The sequence below is a fragment of the Aulonocara stuartgranti genome (genome assembly GCF_965226115.1).
Source record: "Aulonocara stuartgranti genome assembly, chromosome: 17".
Taxonomy (NCBI): Eukaryota; Metazoa; Chordata; class Actinopteri; order Cichliformes; family Cichlidae; genus Aulonocara; species Aulonocara stuartgranti.
In genome coordinates, this window is record NC_138953.1 from 6,796,272 (window position 1) to 6,815,338 (window position 19,067).

Here is a 19,067-nt window from a genome sequence, read left to right on the forward strand (position 1 = left end):
TTGACTTTGAAAATTCTTCAAGGCATAGATTCAATCTGCTGCTGGAAACATTTCTCCAAGATTTTGGTTCATATTTACATGATAGCGTCACACATTTGCTGCAGATTTGCGTGGTGCACATCTATGATATGAATCTCTGTTGGACTGAAATCTGATGACTGTAGAGGCCATTTGAGTACAGCAAACTCACTGTCACGTTCAGGAAAGCAGTTTAAGATGATTTGAGCGTTGTGAAACAGCATTTTGTTCTACTAGAAGCAGCAATCAGAAACTGGGAAGATGAGATTTAACTCTTGATAGAAGGCAGGATAGGATAGGATATTCCAAATTCTCATCATACCATCCGAATTTTGTAGCAGAAATCAAGACTCATTAGACCAGACAACATTTTTCCGATCTTCTGTTATCCAGTTATGCTGAATCCATGTGAACTGTAGCCTCAGTTTCTTGTTCTTGGCTGATAACAGGAGCACCTGGCTGTACTCCAGCTGCTTCCGTCTGCGTCAAAGTTTGACACGGGCACTCAGATAGATTCGTCTAAATACCTTGTTTGTTACAAGTTACTGTTGCTTTCCTGTCTGCGCCAACCAGTCTGGCCATTCTCCTGACCACTGCAAAAAATAGGCTGGGTTTGTTGAAACTCCTTATCTCTGTTTCCCTTCTCATCACTATTTTCTGATCTGCCACCTCAGTAATTTAAAATGTTTGCAACTCTGAGACAATGTTACTGGAAACAGCCTGTTCATGGTCGAAAGACTTGACTGGTACACATATGTGCACGATTTCTTCCTCCCTATATTATAATGCAAGCAATGCTTTTGTTCTTCTTTGGTTATTCATATTGACAGACAGGGATTCAGTACAGAGGTACATATGGGTCTTGCAGTCAGTATCCAAATCGTGATTCAATCAATGGCCAGAACCACAGCTGATGAAACCTGGGATCTATTTTTAGGTCCTTTTTAACAAACAGGTCTAATACAACAGCTCGCCTCCACTGCTGAGAAACATTAGAAAGCTAATCTCAAAATTGCTCTGCATTTTCTCCCAGATATTTCAGATGATTGTCTTAATGAAAGAGAACAGATGTGTTCTCTTTAAAGGGCGCACAATGTGGGGAAAAAATGAAACGCAGGAAGTAAGCAGACCTTAGACATAACAGCAAAATCGCTGTGCACAAGTGTTTGTTTTTGAACAAAATTATAAACTTCAAATCTTTCTGGAATGATAACATTTTTTTCTCAGAAGTACACAGTTGTGCCTCCTTTTCCATAAACGAGCACTTCGTCCTCCTCCCCCTTCCCTCACTATATTCCCACGACCATCCACTTCTATTGAACTCTCACCTGGCTGCCCTTGGCTAGCTTTGTGTTGGTGAAGCTAGTGAGTTGCGACGTCCACTCTCCTCTGTCCTTTGTAAAGCACAGAGCTCCAGACTTCTTAGTCTAACAGTAGAGAACACAGAGTAAATTTAGACTCACCGTGGGGCCGGGACATGCCATAAGACACTGTTAGTAGCCTCCTGGAAGAAACCAGCAAGTCATTCTAACTCCAAAAGTGCAGAATAGCTTGTGGACTCAGGTAGCATTACAGAAGAACTACTAATTTAGTAAAGAGACACATTTTGATTCTATGTCTGCCCTCTGGGTTTGCTACATATCTCTTAACAATCATGAGCATAACACCCATAACTGTGAGCCTGTTGTTGTGAGCCTGTTGCCAAGCTTCCAGACTCCTCACTAACAGGTGCTGAGGCCCAAAGCGCTGCTCATTAACACAGTTCATTTCACAAGCACCACCACATAGTCGTTACCATCCTGACACATTATCACCCAATTAGCGTGACCCTGTGTCACCAGGCTCCTGGTGCTGTTTGTCTGCAGACTTTCTCTCCTCGACTGTCACCCTGCATGCCACGCACTGTCAGTTTTCAAGTTGTTAATTCAAAAATATTTATGACGTGTTTAGGAATTCTGTATTTTTCGTGTGTATGTGTGAAACAAATGCACCATGTGTATAGTTAAGTTTGCAGTCAATTCTCAGCGGTGTCCATGCACATGCTTGCATTTTCACATCCGTTTGTGACTTTAGGTTACGTTCCCAAAGTTGGATGGCAACCATTTGCCTATTCATCATGCTGAACTATCCCAGCCTGCACCAAAACACACAGACTCACACACTGTTGTAGCCGGCTAGAACTGTGGGATGTTGTATGTGAACTGAAAGTTTGTCAGCGGTCTGGTGCCCTGAGAATCAGTGAAGGTAAAACAGCTTAGAGTTTTTTGCCAGTCCTTCATTTTTGGCTGTTTAATTTGTTAGGAATCACCTATGACCTGCAGCACTGCACTCTGAAGCCGATTTTCTGTCTCTTCTCCCCAGTAATGAAAAGCAGAGAGCAGCTCTGTCTTCAGCTGGTAATAAGAGCGCATTAGGTCCACATGGCTTGTTGATAGGCTCCCTGTTGTACACCCAAACCTTTGATCTGCACTAGAAAATGTACAGCGTTATCACCACTGTTATTTTACATTTAAGAAGCAGTGTGTTTGTGTCTGTACACAGTATTTTACATAGAAAAGTTTCTCCAGAATTGTGGTTAAGCATTGTTTAAATGTAGGTCCATGCCACTGGCTCAGAAAGTTTGAGTCTGTGACCCTCTTTTTACTTTGTCACAACCATGTGGATTACATTTGGATATAGCTTTCAGGTGTAAAGAATGCAGCTGTAAAGCTGATTGTTTTTGTTTTTTTAAACTAGCTGTTGTAAACACAAGTCAAGTTACCTTGATGTTTTGCAGGAACATGACAATAATGGTGACAATGTAGGGTCAAGTGAATAAGGCCCAGCCACACAGGCCTAGAGACTCGTTCATGACCATCCGCTAACCACCAGTCGTGTGTTCCCCGACTATTGGTGAGTGGTTGCTGGAGCTTGATGACAGTCTCTGGGAAATCAATTGATAAAGCCCCAGTGACATATGCCTAGAGAATGGTCGGTCATCCAGTGGCAACCACAGGTTGATAGAGAAAAAAGTGCAACCCCCAACCAGCTGGCAAAAACATCTTTGTAATAGCTTTGGTCACTAGGAAATTGTGGTTTGCATGAAACATGATAACTTGGGCCCAAGCACTCGCCAACTACTCTCTAAAAAGGAGGGAAATTGTAAAAAGTGTGGCACAAACTGGAAACTGAGAGACTCGCTTTCAAAATAAAAGTTTTTTTGAAACATGTTGGCTGCAGTGCTGAAGCCCAGTTTTCACTCTAAAAGAAGGCATGTGCCATTTCTGATTTGGGCAGATGTCCTCTACTTCCACTTTGTGATCTACTTTTTTGAGTATCGCTACATACTGCAAAACAGTAGTGTTTGCAGGCAAATCAGCCTCTTCCACACTATTTGCTAGCAACCAAAGCAAGCTTAAGGAAGTTTTTAGTGTAGCACCCTCTTTGTGCCCAATATCACCTAGCAACAGTCAGGAACCTCCAATAAGGACTCACCCACCAGTTGGGGAATACAAACATTTTTCTTGCAACCAGTGGTTTTATCAGTGGAGCAGGTGGACTCCAGTGAGTCAACAGTTATCTACCCTTCTCTCATCATGTCTTGTTTCAAAGCACCAGGATTGTGAGAGTCTCCATTTTAAGTGTGAGGCCTCAAGTGGGTACTTGGCTATGTTGACTTTTTATATAAAAAAACCCGTAGTTTCAATTCAAATTTACTTAATTCATGTCCATTTGTTACATGTTGCAATTATGTTGTGCAGATATCTGATACTGAAAACTTGCTTGAAAGGTTCCAATCATTTGGAACCTTTCACTGAGTTTCCTTGCTAGTTGCTGCTTTTTGCAAACATTTGCAAACATTTGCAGTTTGTTGAGTCTCCGACCATAAATAAATTGTCTATGTCATAAATACTAAAAACGCACAAAAGCATCAGATACAACCCATGTTAATGCTAACTGGTAGTTGGCATTAACATCGACATCATCATCATTTTGCTAGTGGAAAATATATGCAAGACATCAATTCTTCAACCTTTTAAAGCATTTAATGTTTAAGCATTTAAAAATAAAAGTTTTGCTTTTCTACTTTTCATTTCCTCTCTTCACAGGATCTGAGTTCCCCCAAGATCCCAGTATGCAAGCTGCCACTTTGTGGAACACCTCTAGCGATGGTAAATGCACACCACACACACACACACACACACACACACACACACACACACACACACACACACACACACACACACACACACACCACAGATAACCCATGCATGACGTTCTTAACAAAGCTCACTCTGGCAAAACTATGAGCACATCTGTTAGAGACAACATGATGATGACATGTTCATAGTTCAAATTAACACACACAGTGTTGAACTGTAACCCCACATGTGCTGTTGAAATTACTTTAAATGAAGTGTTAAAAATTACACATCCTCCACATGGTTGACTTCAGCAACCCAGACACCCACTGCAGTGTAAGGCACTAGAGCAGATAATTGACAGAACAAATTGCACATTGATCTACTCAACATATGGAAATACAGCCACAGGAGCATTGTATTTCTTTATATCTACATTTACTCTTTCTTAAGTGGAAAATACCAGTGTAGTCTCCAAGGTGCTGCTGCTTTTAGTACATCTTCTTAAACTTTGCATTTTGACCTCATGTTTATACCAACATTTGTGGGCTCTGGACATGCACTTGAGTACTTCTGAGGTCTTAAGTTTTCATCACAATGAGCACAGTCCTAACCCTAACCCTGACCCTCAACAATTAGAATATGTTTTTTTCTCCTTTATATTACAGTTTTTTCTGAATGCTTAAACCCTAACTGTGATTCCTGTAGCACAATCTCTAAAACTATTCAGACTTATAGCAAAACCACTCACTGAGTTTGCAAAACTAAAAGCACAAAAACTGCTTTGCACTCAGTTTGCAATTTTGTAACACACACTTTGCAAAACTGTAGGCACAATTCACTGCACAACACTCAATTACCAAATTTCCAACACACTCCTAGCAAAAGTATACACATGTATGGCTATCATTAACACTAACTTGCCAACTGTCTGGCACACTTTCACATGTGAAAACTTTCTTAGATAATTAGTTCACTTTGCAATCAGCCTAAGCACTATAATACAGGTAAGCTGTGTGTGCGGAGTACAATGGAGGGAGCAGAAAGAGTGAGAAGTAGAGGAGGCCGAGGAAGAGGACGTGGAGGTGAAGAAGTAGGATGAAGAGGACGACAAGGACAAGGAGGAGCAAGAGGAAGATGAGGAGGGGGGAGAGGAAGATGAGGAGGGGGGAGAGGAAGGGTAGGAAGAGTAAGAAATAGAATTGCTGATGACATCAGAGCTACAATAGTGGACCATGTAATCAACCGTGGAATGACCCTGAGGGTAGCTGGCCAACGGGTCCAGCCTAACTCGAGCCGCTACACTGTAGCAAGTACCATAAGGACATCTTGAAATGAGAATCGGTTAGTACAGTCACTTCGCACAAAGATTTGTAGCACTGCCATATGCCAATGAGAAACACACCAATACCATTGATGTAAAAATACTGAAATTGTTACTTTACAGAATTGCTAGATGACCAGATGCTGGGGCAGAGGAAGCATGTTCACTGCAGACCAAGTAACCCATATAGTCATTATGGCGATTGCAAATAATCCTATACTTGGAAATAAACACTTGTGTTTGTTTTGATGTGTTTGAATAAACACCAGTACTTGAAGTTTGGATCCCTCTATGCTTATGGATCTATGACAGAAGTATGAGCTCAAACTGACATAGCCTACCTTGTGCACAGAGAAAGCAAAAGCCAGATGTGTTTTGTATTCATACCATCAGTGTGCAGTTGGCACATTGTGTGCTTAGTAGATGATGGCTTGTGTGTACTGTTTGATACGGAAACACCATTTTTATGAAGGTGTGAAGAGTTAATCTAGCTGTGTTTGCTTTTGCAAGAGAACTACAATGTTTTGATGATTGGGTGACAGGTTTTCTTATTTGTGTGAAGAGTTTTGCAAAATTAGCCAATAGTTACAAAAAATGTGCTTAAGCAATCAGAAAAAACTGTAAATTGTTCCACAAAGTCTTGGCAATCAGGGAACAAAGAGAACAATCAGCCCAAATGACATGCATCAAATCTATTCAGTTTTTTGTGGAAAAAATGCCTGTGTTTGTTTTTATATATAGGGATGGAGTTAAGGACAATATATGACTTAATTTCTCTTTGCACAGCATCCATTTTATTCTTTGTTGTGTCTTTAGCTTCAAGCATATATGGAGCCCTGGGTGGGCTTGTTTGTTAGAGCTGGCCAAAACACTTGGCTTCACAGAGGAACAGCACAGTAACTCTTGTGGTTCTGCACTGCATAATCAGTGTACTCCACAGTCCTCTCATGTTTGATTTGCACAGTTTTCATTTCATAAACGCAGATTATGGACATTATATAAACAGAGTTGGACTCTGATTCCCTCACTTGTCTCTGATTTTTCTTTCTAAGCAGTCATCTTAAGCATGGAACTGAGCTTCACCAGAATGTCTTCCTTCCTTGGTTACTTTGATTTTTTTTCCCAAATAAACATTATTCCTTTATTTCCATTTCCATTATTCTGATTCCTGTACTGCTGATATGAAGAACATTTTAAAATAAAAGGTCTCCTCGTAACTCCCAGAAAATTTGCTGTCACAAGCTCGCTTGTTTGAGCATGGTAATAAAAAATCGATTGCTGACCAACACACAGGCCAGATAACTGTGAGTAACCTGCGGGCAACACTAGGCCACTAGGAAGAAAAAATGTATATTCCACAAATGGTTGCTGAAGGTTTGTTGGAGGTTGCCTGCTGTTGCTAGGGGAAGTCGGTCACAAGGAAGGGGCTGCATCAAAAACCTCCACATGATTGCTTTAGCTGCTTGCAGATAGATTCGTGGATTCATGTGTTCAATGACAAGTCCAATGCTTTTGCAAGAGAACAAACTTATCAGTAAGTACGATGTATGTGGGATGCGATAGGTTTCTGGGTACTTTCTCAACGTCGTTGCCCATATGTATCCGTTAAATTGCACCCCCTCTCCACAGTTTATCTTTGGCTAAAAGAGCAAACATCTGCCTCTCACAAAGAAACACTGACTGGAAAATGCTCAACTTAAAGTTTGTATTTAACTCGAACCTTAGTTTGGCTCTCTCATTTCGTCTGGTTTGCTTAATTCATCTCTCGAAACTCCAACTCTCCCACAGCTTCGTTCCCACAGAAAATTCTGTGTACACAAAAGCAGACACACACCAGTTTCTGGACAAGACTGAGCAGTTTAGTGAAGATAATGATTATGTTGACCAATCAAGGATTTTTCAAAAACAGTCATAAATATAATGAGATCCAAACAAATCATCCAGAGAGCTTTATTTTTCCACATCATCAAATATAAAAACTATAAACGTAAAGTATATGTGTATGTGTTTGTCATTTAGTGCTCAGCCCTCCTGTGCTTACATCTGTTTCTTATCTGATGGATGGAGGGTGATTGCACCCCTTGTTTTGTCTGCAGGCGGGGATGGTTTTGATTGACCAAACAGGCACAATTCAGGTAGCGTGGCTCTATCAGTATGCATCAGTAGCAGGAAGTTATCGTGCTGAAAGAGGCTCATTACTGGGCTGAAATCAGGGGTGATGATAGTTTACTGAACTCATTTCCCTGCAGGCTTTCTTTCATTATTGCTCTCTGTTTCTTTGTTTCATTTTGTACCCTTTTTTTTCTTTACTTACTTTCTTTCCTCTGTTGCTTTGCTGGATAGTGACCCAGCTTTAATTAACTTCACCTTTACCCACAGCTGGAAGCTGGAAGCACTATAGTGCGAGGCCTTCAGTGTATCTGTTGAATATGTTTAGTTAGCTTTGCAGCCACTCGTGTTTCTGAACCTGCGTTTTGTTGACAGGAGCCCCGACGGTCACACCCTTACTGTATGTATGTTCACTGAAACCATATAGAATACAATGTCGTGAAAAGGTACTGAGTAATGTGTGCAGTTTTCGAGCACGTATAGTTTGTCTCCTTGGCGGTTGTGTGGGTGTGCGGGTGTTTACATACATGTGCCTGCATGTGAGCGTTTGATTGTGCAAAAACTACTGCAAGGAAAATGCAGGCTGATGACAGGACACCATTTAGCTCCCCTGCCACATTAAAGGGACAGTCCGCAGAAAGGGTTTGAGTTTCAGCATCCTCCTTGTGCCAAATACCACAACACTCACCACGGGACAATTACATACAGAGTGGCTTTGTTACACAGGCATTGGCAGGACATCTTTCTCCTCCTTCTCTTTTTTCCTCTTGACCTCTCTTCTTTTGTCTTCTCCTCTTGTCTCTTTTTCTTTTTTCGCTCTTCGTTCTGCTCCCCGCTGCTTTATTATGAGTTATTATAACGGCTAATGAAGTGTGCAGGCACACCGCTCCAAAGAGCATTTTTATTTTCCATCAACTCAACTAATGAAAATTCATGGAAGCAGTTGTACATTAGGCACCAGCCTCTTGTCAATGGAAAAGCAGTAATACGGCGTAGTCCACTCACTAAAACAGGGTTGCCAAGCATAAGGCCTGGGTGCCAGAATCGGCCCACCAAAGACTCCGATCGGGCCCAATGGATACCTTTGGACATTTTGAAGAAGGGCATAAATTTTGGACTTTTAACTGTGTTTTCATACATTTGAAGGTATTTCCTCTCCAAGGGCATTCATACAACAACTAAGTAATAAAGTTATAGATAAAAAATTAAATGACAGAAAAGTTCCAATTTAAAATTAAAATGGAAAATATTGGGCATTTTCTTTGAATCAACAGTAAAGCTGAGCAGTGAGCTACCAGAATATTTTCTAGCTGTTAAAATGATACTTATTTGTCTCATATTAAGATATCTGAGGTGTTAAACTTGTTCACACTGACTGAAAGGGGAAACTTGAGTGGCCCGGTCCACTTGAAATCTAAGTGGGTTGTATGAGACCCGGGATTTGACATCCCTGAAGTACCAGATTACTGACATTCCAACATTCAGTACAGACAGAAATCATAAAAATTGCAGTAAAATGTAAACTACGGAGAGAAACAGAGCCCGAAGCAAACCAAGTATCAGGAAATAGGCACATTATGCCAATAGCGTAATTATTACTCCTTAAGTTTAAAAGCTGTCTAACTGCTTTAATGAATGCTTTCAGACTCATAATTACTTTTGAGAAACAAATCAGCAACAAATTCCAGAGCGTTTTCTTCTCTTTAACCGATTTCTGGACTTCCAGTGCATTTTGACTGAACGGCAGTGATAGATTGCACCACACTTGAGGTCAGAGCACATTTTTACCTTTTGCAGCCGTGAGAGGGTTAATGCGACAAATTGAGTATACACAGCGCTCCACAGTGAAGTTAAATAAGAAAATATCATTGCCTAATGTGCGTGAAACTGGACTTAACAGACACGGAACGTAATCTCGCCACCGATCTCGGTATGTTTATGGTCGTCTCATGACTTTTAAGATCGTTAGAAACAGTAACATAATCGGATTGGACAAATTCAATTTAAAAGTAAAACAAAACACAAAGTAGCAAAACGGCTGGATAAACAAGTTATGAAAACCAACAAGTGGCACGCGGAGACGGCTTCACTCGGGGAATATTTTCTGTTTGTGTGTGTCGTTGTCATAGATAAATATGAAACAGGTTCACAGCTTTCGGCAAAGCCCTGTGACAGAGCATTGTGTCTACGTGATGTCATGCTAAAGCATTTCCAGTTTTTATGTGTGGAAATGAAGTGCACACATCAGTGGTGGAGTGGAGGAGTAAATAAAAAGGAAAATTGGATGAAGGTTTACAGTCATTGTTCCAGCTGACTTTAAAAGCATCGACCTCCTGAAGGGTTTGATCTCGCTGCTGTAATGTTGAGATACAGGACTGTGTAGAGCACATGAAGAAAAGAGGTCATATTAAGGTTGGTGAAAAATGGGGAGAGGAGACGGTGGTGGGGTGGTACTTGTTAGTACCACAGTGCTGTGTTAAGCCCTCAGTCTTTATGGAAGAAGCTGTGAGTGTGTGTTCTACAACCTGCCAAGCACATGCACTGAGATAGAGGCCATGTGCTCAGGTTTTTACACCAAACACTCAAAGAACATAAAGTAGACACATTTTTTCCGATGACTTCTCTCTTCTTTTACAAAAGCCTTAAACAAAGACTGCCCACGATGAAGCTCAATATGTAGGTGGACACCTTTTGCGTGATTGCAGTTTTTCGTCTTACACTGTACACGTTTTACTAAGTTACACTACACATTCTTCTGCCTGACTGCCCCTCCAACTTTTGTACAGACACTGCATCATCATTCCACCAACCACAACACAGGATGCTCACAGTGAAAGAAAGCTGGCCCGCACTCCAACCCAAGTAAAGTTTATTCAAACGAGGCTGTAATATGAATGAGCACTGTTTTATGCAGTTCTTCTATCACCAGCATGTTCACCTCCATAGATGTCGATGTTGATACGGTTAATTTTCTGACCGCTCTCTAACATTTTTCTGTTAACATTCCTTGGAAAAGCTTGAAGTTAATCTTGCATGGAATACAGTAGTAAAAATCTGAGTGCTGGTGTACTCGCACAAGTAAGTGTGCGCCTCTATTTATACCCATCAACCTCTCTATTCACACACATCATTTTTCATTTGAGATTCTTCTGTAGGCCTATGTGCTTTTCCTCATTTGTTTGTCTTGGCCAGTTTGTGTAACCAGGAGCATTTCTGCATACCTAACACAGGTTTTGGGGTTGAGAGAACTTTCCAGAGGTTTTTCATGACATTAAGACCAATGTTTTTCCTGCACATTAAACTCTTAGGTGGCCCTCCAGATAGTTTTTTTTTTTTTACTGACCAGCTTAAGGGGAAAAATACGGTTCTGGAGGGAATCACGATTTAGTTCTTCTTTGTATTGCAGTGTGTTCTAATAGCATTACCCTTCATGAATTGGTTTTGATGGCGAGGCACTTTTTGCTCGCTGTAATCATTCCTCTCATTCATAACAGTAATCAAGAGCTGTTTGTTTTGACTGTTTGAAAACAGGCACGAAACACTGGGAACCAGTCATTTTAAATTTGATTCTTCTTTTTTTCGAAGACCGCAACGCAGGTGATATTGCCTCATGAGCTCATACACATAAATCTGAGGGGGAAACCCTCTGGCATCATACAGCCATGATGAAAAGAGAAATTAGGTGTCACAACAGTGGCAACCACAAAATAACTTGTGAAACCAGGCTCTGAATATGTGTGTCTGAAAACACGGAGTTTGTTTTACCGCGTTTCTTTTTCACACAGCAGCATGTTTTATTTAATATCTGGCTCTGAGGTAGTACAGTAAGTGTTGTTTGATTTATGTCATCGTTCTTGGGCTGTGTAGTACAATTTTCTTGATTTTCTTCATTCATGGTCTTGTTCGTACATACATATATACATACACACACACACACATACATATATATATGTATATGTATATGTGTGTGTGTATCAGGTATAATAAATTGGCTTTGGCTTCAACAGGGCAAAAAATCAAAAACTTGCACTTTGCAGTTGTTTTTACTGCACTACAAACATCTTTAAGTACATTTAAAAAGAACAAAGAAAATACATACATTTCATAATCTGTAAAGAATGCATGCAAAGGGCATTTTTCTTCTAGTCACCTCCACATGATCACCATCTGTCTCTTCTTTCTCTCTCTCGTATTCTTTTCTTTTATCCTACCTACACTGCCTACCAGGACCTCACTTCATCCGCCTCGACGCTCCCATGAACAACATAACCACCTCCGTGGGCCAGACGGCCGAGCTTTTGTGTCGTGTCTCCGGAAACCCACCACCCACTGTGCGCTGGCTTAAGAACGACGCTCCTGTGGTACAGGAGCCGCGGCGGGTCTCCTACAGGTCCATGCTGTTTGGATCACGCCTCCGCATCCGCAGCCTGGACACTACTGACACGGGATACTTCCAGTGTGTGGCCACCAACATCCAGGGCTCTGTTTCCACTACGGGCGTGCTGTTTGTCAAGTTCGGTGAGAAGACTTTGTTACCAGTAGCATCTAAGCATCTGTGCATCTCAAACTGATAAAACAGCCAAACTTTTAAAAACTTACTGCCGTCCATTTCCCCCCCACCTATTTCTATTTCTTTTCCTAGAGATCTGGCTCCTCATAGCAGCACTCATCTCAGCTGATTCTTCTTGTAGCTGGCAGCTTGCACAGAGAAAAATCTGGAAACAATATTGTTTATCCTGTAGTAAAAAAATCCCCTTGTCTTCTTTTCCAGATCCAGATCCGCTCCCTACGTCTCTGCCAAAAGAGCCCATGTAAGTCGCTTTTCCTCTAACCATTTTTCTCTCTGTCAGTCTATTCATTACCACAATACAAGGGACAGCTTCAGATAAGTTCGTTTGTGAGCAGATCCCACAGACAACTTGCAGATTATGAGAGAATTGCATTTTACATATTGCTGGAACTTTAAAACTAAAGAAAGACCTGCTCGTGCATGTGTCACAAGCACCTCATCGGTTTAGGTTAGTAAAACATGCAACTTGCAGGTCTTATGAACCAAAAAGATAATATACACTGTAATTTTGTTTAATATTTACTCTGATAATTATTTTAACTAAAGACACATATTAGTGTATGGAGCATTCCTACTTCATACTGAAGTCTGCACATGCAGTTTTGAAAGTGGAAAACACAGCGATGATTTGTTTGTCCAGCTACAGCAATTCAATGCTGGTTTGCAAAGAGCTACCCTAAGACGTCCTATAAAGCATATTCATTGAGTAATCACTCACTTTATAACAAGGCCTGGTCTGTAATTTTCCATTTTATTGGTACAGGTCTCATGGGGAACTAAATGAATATTTAATATGAGCCTTTAAAGCTCAGATCTCTCTTGTTCTAGAAAGCTTTTCCACCCAACTGTAGACACGCACATGGTCCATATTTGAATATTTCAGTCCACGGTTTGGAATGTGGACTGTTGGGCCGTCACACACACACACACACACACACACACACACACACTTGCGCGCAGAGTTTGGGGCCCAAAGCAGACACTGACACACACAGTGCTTTGTCTCTATATAGCATCTAATACACTGATGCTCATATTGGAGAAAGTGGGTTACTTCACTTACACACACAACAACTTTAATGAGCAAACAGGGTTTGGTTCATAATGTTAACAAATGCGAAACCTGTGCCATTCATTCAGTTTTAGAGGAAAACGAATAAAAATGATCCAGATCCATAACAGAATGCCCACAGTGCATCACTCCACCAAGTTTCATGAAATTGGACCTGCTGTTTTTTTGTGTTGACAGACAAAATGCATTGAAAGCATTGATCTGATTTCTAGTCTATAATTAAGTTAGAAAGACGAAGTTTGACAACCTCCCCCCTCAGTATATACATCAATAACAATAGTGTTTGACAACTATTAGAATAGTTTCCAAAGGTAGCTGCATAATCAGAGCCCACCTTCACTAACTTCTGATTACAGTCATTCTGCCCTGTAAGTGGGCCTTAAAATTTGACAGAAACAGCTGAGTTCAGAAAAGAGCAGATCCAGGAGTATAAAGCGAGAATGAATTCTGTCTTCTGGTGACCTTGGTCGATTACTTGAACTCTCCCTTAAATAATGCTGTCTAAAAAGACTTGCATATTTTGTAAGTGGTTTTTGTTAAATGATACTTTAAAGTCACCTAATTCGATACCAGCAGCAAACGCACCCACAATGCCAATCCTCTAATATGAACATGCAAATAAAATTAAAGGAGGCCTTAAGTGGCAAATAAAAACCAAGTTCTACAAAATTCTTTTAGACAGCATCAAAATACGTTCCATAAAACATTTTCATGTTCTTGGCACTCTAACGCTGCCCAAATCAAAATTTTCTTTGTGTCTGGCATGCTTCCTTCGTTTTGTTTTAACGTCTCCCCGGTTATTGGATAAAACCTCTTTGAATTTTTTTCAGTTCGTTTGATTCTTGCAGGATCAAAAGAGACGAAGCTGGATGATTTTCCCCAATGACATTATGGCGAGGCTCGCTGCCATGTTCCATGCGGCGTCCTGTGAATCAAAACTGCTGGCACAAAACGCATGTCAGACACTTAGTATATCCAGTCACACGCTGGCATGAGCGCGGCCTCATGCACGGCCTCGTGCACACGCGCCCCGCTCCCTCTTAAAACATCTGTTTCTGCCGTTTCTTTTTGTTTACATGTTTTTTTTGGTGTCTTCCTGTGCAGCCAAATTACAGCTTTCACAGATGATGCAGTTGGTTCACAAAAGAATCACAATGCACTTTCTCAAGGGAAACATCAATAAAAAGAAGAAATTTCAAAGAGACTTTTGGCTTCGCAGTACGGTCGTGCTGGAAATAAACTGAAATGGAAAATTGAATGAGATTTCAAGTAGGAGGAAGTGATTTTAGCCTCCTTCTGCTACATACTGACATTCACTCACCAGCCACTTCATTAGATACACCTTACTAGAGTTTGATCGGACTCTCTTTTGCTTTCAGAACTGCTTTAATTCTTGATGAGCAAAGTATGGTCGATTATACGATGCTGTCACGTCAATATGGACAAAAATGGGAGGAGGAATGTTTCCATGGCCTTCCTGAAACTATGCTATGAGGGGAAAACTAAGGCAGGCTGAGATATTTAAACAATACTTAATTGGTGGTACCCAATTTGTGCCAAGAAAAACCAGAACACCACCAGCAGTTTGAACAATTAGTACAAGGCAAGATAGAAAATTCTGACCATGCAGTGTGAGCGTTGTAGTTAGAAATTGCGACTCATCAGACCTTCGAACATTTTTCCAATCTCCTGTCGTCCCATTTTGCTGAGTTGTGATTTTAGCTGACAGCAGTGGCACCTTTTGTGGTCTTCTGCTGCTGTAGCCCTTCAATGTTTGTGTTGTGTGATCAGAGATGCTCTTCTGCATATTTTGGGTATAACAGGTTTTTCGTTTAAATAGTTCTTTTTATTTTTTTAAAACCTACTTTTATTCCTTGTTGTCGGTTGATTGTCACCTTATAGTCACAAAGTAAGTATCTTTTCTTATTTGTGTTACTTCTCCCTTCCCATTAGCTCATTCTCCACTGCCCTCTAACACCAATAAGGCATTTTCTTTTTTTGTGTGTCATTTTCAGACCGTTCTCTGTAAACCCTAGAGATGGTTGCATGCAAAAACACCAGCTGATCAACTCTTTCAATCATGCCACGTTCAAGTCACCGTTCTTCCCCTTTTGGATGCTTGGTTTGAAACTAGCACTTGAACAAGTGTATGTTATTATAACTGGGACAGTGCCAAACATTCCAGTTGTCACACAAAACCACAATTTTCAAGCATTCTAGTTAAAATACACCCATATGCTATGTATAAAAGATTTATTTTCATTGTCAAAGTATCATTTTAAACCATGAGGTTTCTGCTCTTGCATCATAGTCACACATCATTTTATGGTAACGTTTGTTAAGGTTTATAAACTGCTTTCAAAGGCTTTATACTAGTGATAAAAGTTGGCACAAAGAAAACTTTGATCCAGCAGAACACAGTGATCAGCCTGAGCCTTGAAAAGCTCATCGAGTTAGCTCTTCAACAAACTAGACACATTGTACGCCATGGGTGTGGAAGAAATTACCTTCTCCTCACCTTGTTTTCTTTTCTGTCGACTTTTAAAGGAAAGGGTTGCAGTCAAGCGGAAGCAGCGCGAGCTCGAGTCATTACAGTCATTACAGCCTTCATTTAAATAGACAGGTGCCTCCTTTGACAACAGTGGAGGTGCGGTGGCGGCGGGCTGCTGCTCATCATTAGTGTCACGGCCAGCTTATTAGCTGTAAAGTTAGGGTGGCAGCCATCAAGAAGACAAGTTCACCTAATGATGACACTTGGTGACCTTTGGCCACTTACCTCATACCACAGCTGTTCAGCAATCAAAACGTCTGCTCCTTTAGAGTTATCTGAAAGACATCTGGTTTAGAAGCTTGTCAGTTTGTGTGAATTGTATTCATTTACCCTGCACTGTTTTTTTTCTTTCTTTCACCTTGTATATTGTATATTGCATAGCTTTTTTTTTGTTATACGTAAAATTGTATTGTATTTATTTAAATTTTTACTTTTTAATTATTTTATTTGCATTTTTCTAATCACTAGGGTTTGAGAGTAACGCAATTTCTATTCTGTGTATGTCCTGTACATGTGGCAGAATTGACAAATAAAGTTGACTTGACTTGACTTGACCTCCTGCTCCCAAGAAGCTGAAAGTGACAGCGGTGTTGTAGGGAAGAATTATCCGCAAGTATTGCTCATAAATTTTGGGGAAAATTTCTCGCCACCCACCTTGTTGAACCTGAACGCAAACTTCAGGTCCTCTGTGCTGCCTTTGCTTCAGCCTGGGCTGAGATTTCCATCCCCTCTGAGCCGAACTAAAAAGTATACACTCTGTGGTGTGCAAAGGATTACAGTGTGTGTCCCGAGGGTTTGGTTTTTAGTGCGGAGAGCCTCGAGGTTTCAGCTCACAATCCAAGCAGTTTGTGTTGAATGGAGCTGCCTGAGACCAGAGGAAGGAAGTGCAGTAAAGCAGGTCTGAAATTAGGGGGGGAAAGACACGTAGATGATTGAGAGATGGAAAGAGACATCTTAAAGTTTAAAGCATGGCATTTTGGAATGTTAAAGGTTTGGTGAAATGAAGATATTTCAGGGCTTCTGTCTTTCCAGATGCCAACAGCTAAAAATGAGCAGCACCAATAGATGGTCAGTAATTAAATATGGATATGTGGCTATGCGTGGCATGTCTGTTTACTTATTCTTTCTGTTTCTGTTGTTCCAGGTATGGAACAGTGGAAACCTGAAAATTTTTTAATTTTCAGGTTACAGCCGAAACATTATGCCACTATTGCAACCCTCTTAATCGCAAATTTTGTCATTTTAGGATACTTTTGCTAAGAGTTGGATGAGATGAGTTATGTGTACATGATGACCCACGGCACACTGCTTTGCAGCCACTCCGGTTAGGCAGCTTTACAGCCGCCTCTCTCCTGTGTAGTACACACAGCTCTCCTGTCAGGTCCCAGCATCCCACTCAAATAGGGAAGGCATAATTATACCATGAAAATCAGCTGTGTCAGTCAGCCTTCCCCTGACACCACCCCTCCCCTACAGCTGAGCCATGTACCACACCCCACCACAGTGTATATGTACATTTTTAATATTAACTTACTGTAAATTAGTGTTCATTGGTAGTGCCTGTAATGTTATTTTGTCTTATGTGATGGATATGTTGCACGAATCAGTTGTGTTTTCATACACCAGCGAAGCAAGCAAGCGCCGCTGCTCTAAATTTTAGAAATTCGATGTAAAACGCGACGTAGCTTGCGGCCAGTGCAGCCAGTGCAGGTGGCCAGCAGGGGGCGACTCCTGTGGTTGCAACAGACAAGTGTGGGCCTAACTTGTCCGAGTGCAGACCAGAAATCCTTTGCTATTGTCCAACAATAAAATTGCAGCACAACAATATGAACTGTATTTTTAATTGTTTTATAGTGATAAGCTGAAAGTGTTATTTTTGAGGCTTCCTATGTCCGTGTTTCCAGCCTTTGATCGAAGCCATTTCACTTGTACAAACATTGTAGCTTTATATTTACAGCCATGCATGGTGTATTTTCCTCTAATATCTGAAAATGTGCCTTCAGGTCCACCTGTCATCTGTCCAAGTTAAGCTTCAACGCCTAATTGCTGTGAGTTACTTTTGACTCGCATCAAATCTAAAGCGCTGATTCAGTCCACAGTCCACTATTATATCAGCAGTTACCATAATTAAGAAGCAGATTACTGTGTCAGGGCTCCTGCTTGACATTCTCCTCCATCTTCTCTCCACCTTGGAGATGTTTTCACAGAGCCTGCACAAACACAGGGAGAGGGGGGAAAAGTCTCGCCTGCCAAAATTAGAGCGCCCCAACTTTATTCATTCCCTTTTTTTCTGCCTATGCACGGCGAGTGGGGTGAAGGGAGTGAAAGACAAATACTGTTAGCAGAGTAGGAGGACGATGGCACCATTAACATTTGGGAGTTGCATGTTTTTCTTTGATGCCGGAGTCCGGTCGGGGGCGCTCAGGTGTGATTAGCCGCGTGAGCCGGCGTGAGATTCCGATGTAAGCTCACATCAGAGGCAGTTAAATACTCCCAGAAAAAGCTAGCATCTAAAGTCCCCACGCTGCGATAAAGCTGCCTAAAACAGTGGAAGATGCAGTTATTTACTCTCTTTTTCTGTCTGCATTCGAACGAGACTCACATTAGGCTGAACCTGATCTTTAAATGCCTTTTTTAACTTGAATTATAATGTTAAAACACTAAAGGGAGGCACTGAATGCATGACTTGGAAGTTTGCATCATTCATATGGTTAAAGCAGCTGTAAAATATAAAACCTGAAAGATTTTTGTGTTGGTGCCAAACCCACAGAGGTATCACCCAACTCTACATTTCCTTTTAGTTCTGCAGAGCTTTGACCCAAAACCCACAATACAGTTTCTGCATGGAAGTGAAAGGCACACAGGTGTGATTAGCAGCTAGCAGACCAGATATTTTTCCTCTATACTGGTGGAGACCAAAAGCAGAGCCATAATAATATTGATCATACATTTACTAGATGACAAGAAACACAACTAACGTAAGTTAAATGCCGGTGGTGTTTTGTGTCTGCTGGGATGTGTTTTCCATCTTCCTACAGATTACAGGTTATTTGCTCTGCCCTTCCTGAAGTCCAAGATAAACTAAAGAACTTATCTTGGACTTCAGGAAGGGCAGAGCAGACCCGGCCCCACTTTACATTCACGGGAGCTGTGTGGAGAGGGTACACTCCATGAGGTTTCTGGGCGTGCAGATATCTGATGACCTCTCCTGGACTGCAAATACTACAGCGGTGGTTAAAAAGGCCCAGCAGCGTCTCCACTTTCTGAGAGTGCTCAGGAGGAACAACCTGGAGGAGAGGCTG

General features: G+C 41.1%; 1 protein-coding gene across 1 annotated transcript in view; it reads left to right on the top strand.

Moving 5' to 3' along the window:
• The window catches only part of LOC309692833 (inactive tyrosine-protein kinase transmembrane receptor ROR1-like), a 137,181-nt gene that overhangs the window by 85,392 nt on the left and 32,722 nt on the right, over positions 1 to 19,067 (top strand). The window contains exons 2-4 of the mRNA XM_082511659.1: positions 4,107 to 4,169; positions 11,800 to 12,090; positions 12,344 to 12,383. Of these exons, the coding sequence (XP_082367785.1) occupies positions 4,107 to 4,169; positions 11,800 to 12,090; positions 12,344 to 12,383 (394 nt within the window). The remainder of the gene's footprint in view (positions 1 to 4,106; positions 4,170 to 11,799; positions 12,091 to 12,343; positions 12,384 to 19,067) is intronic.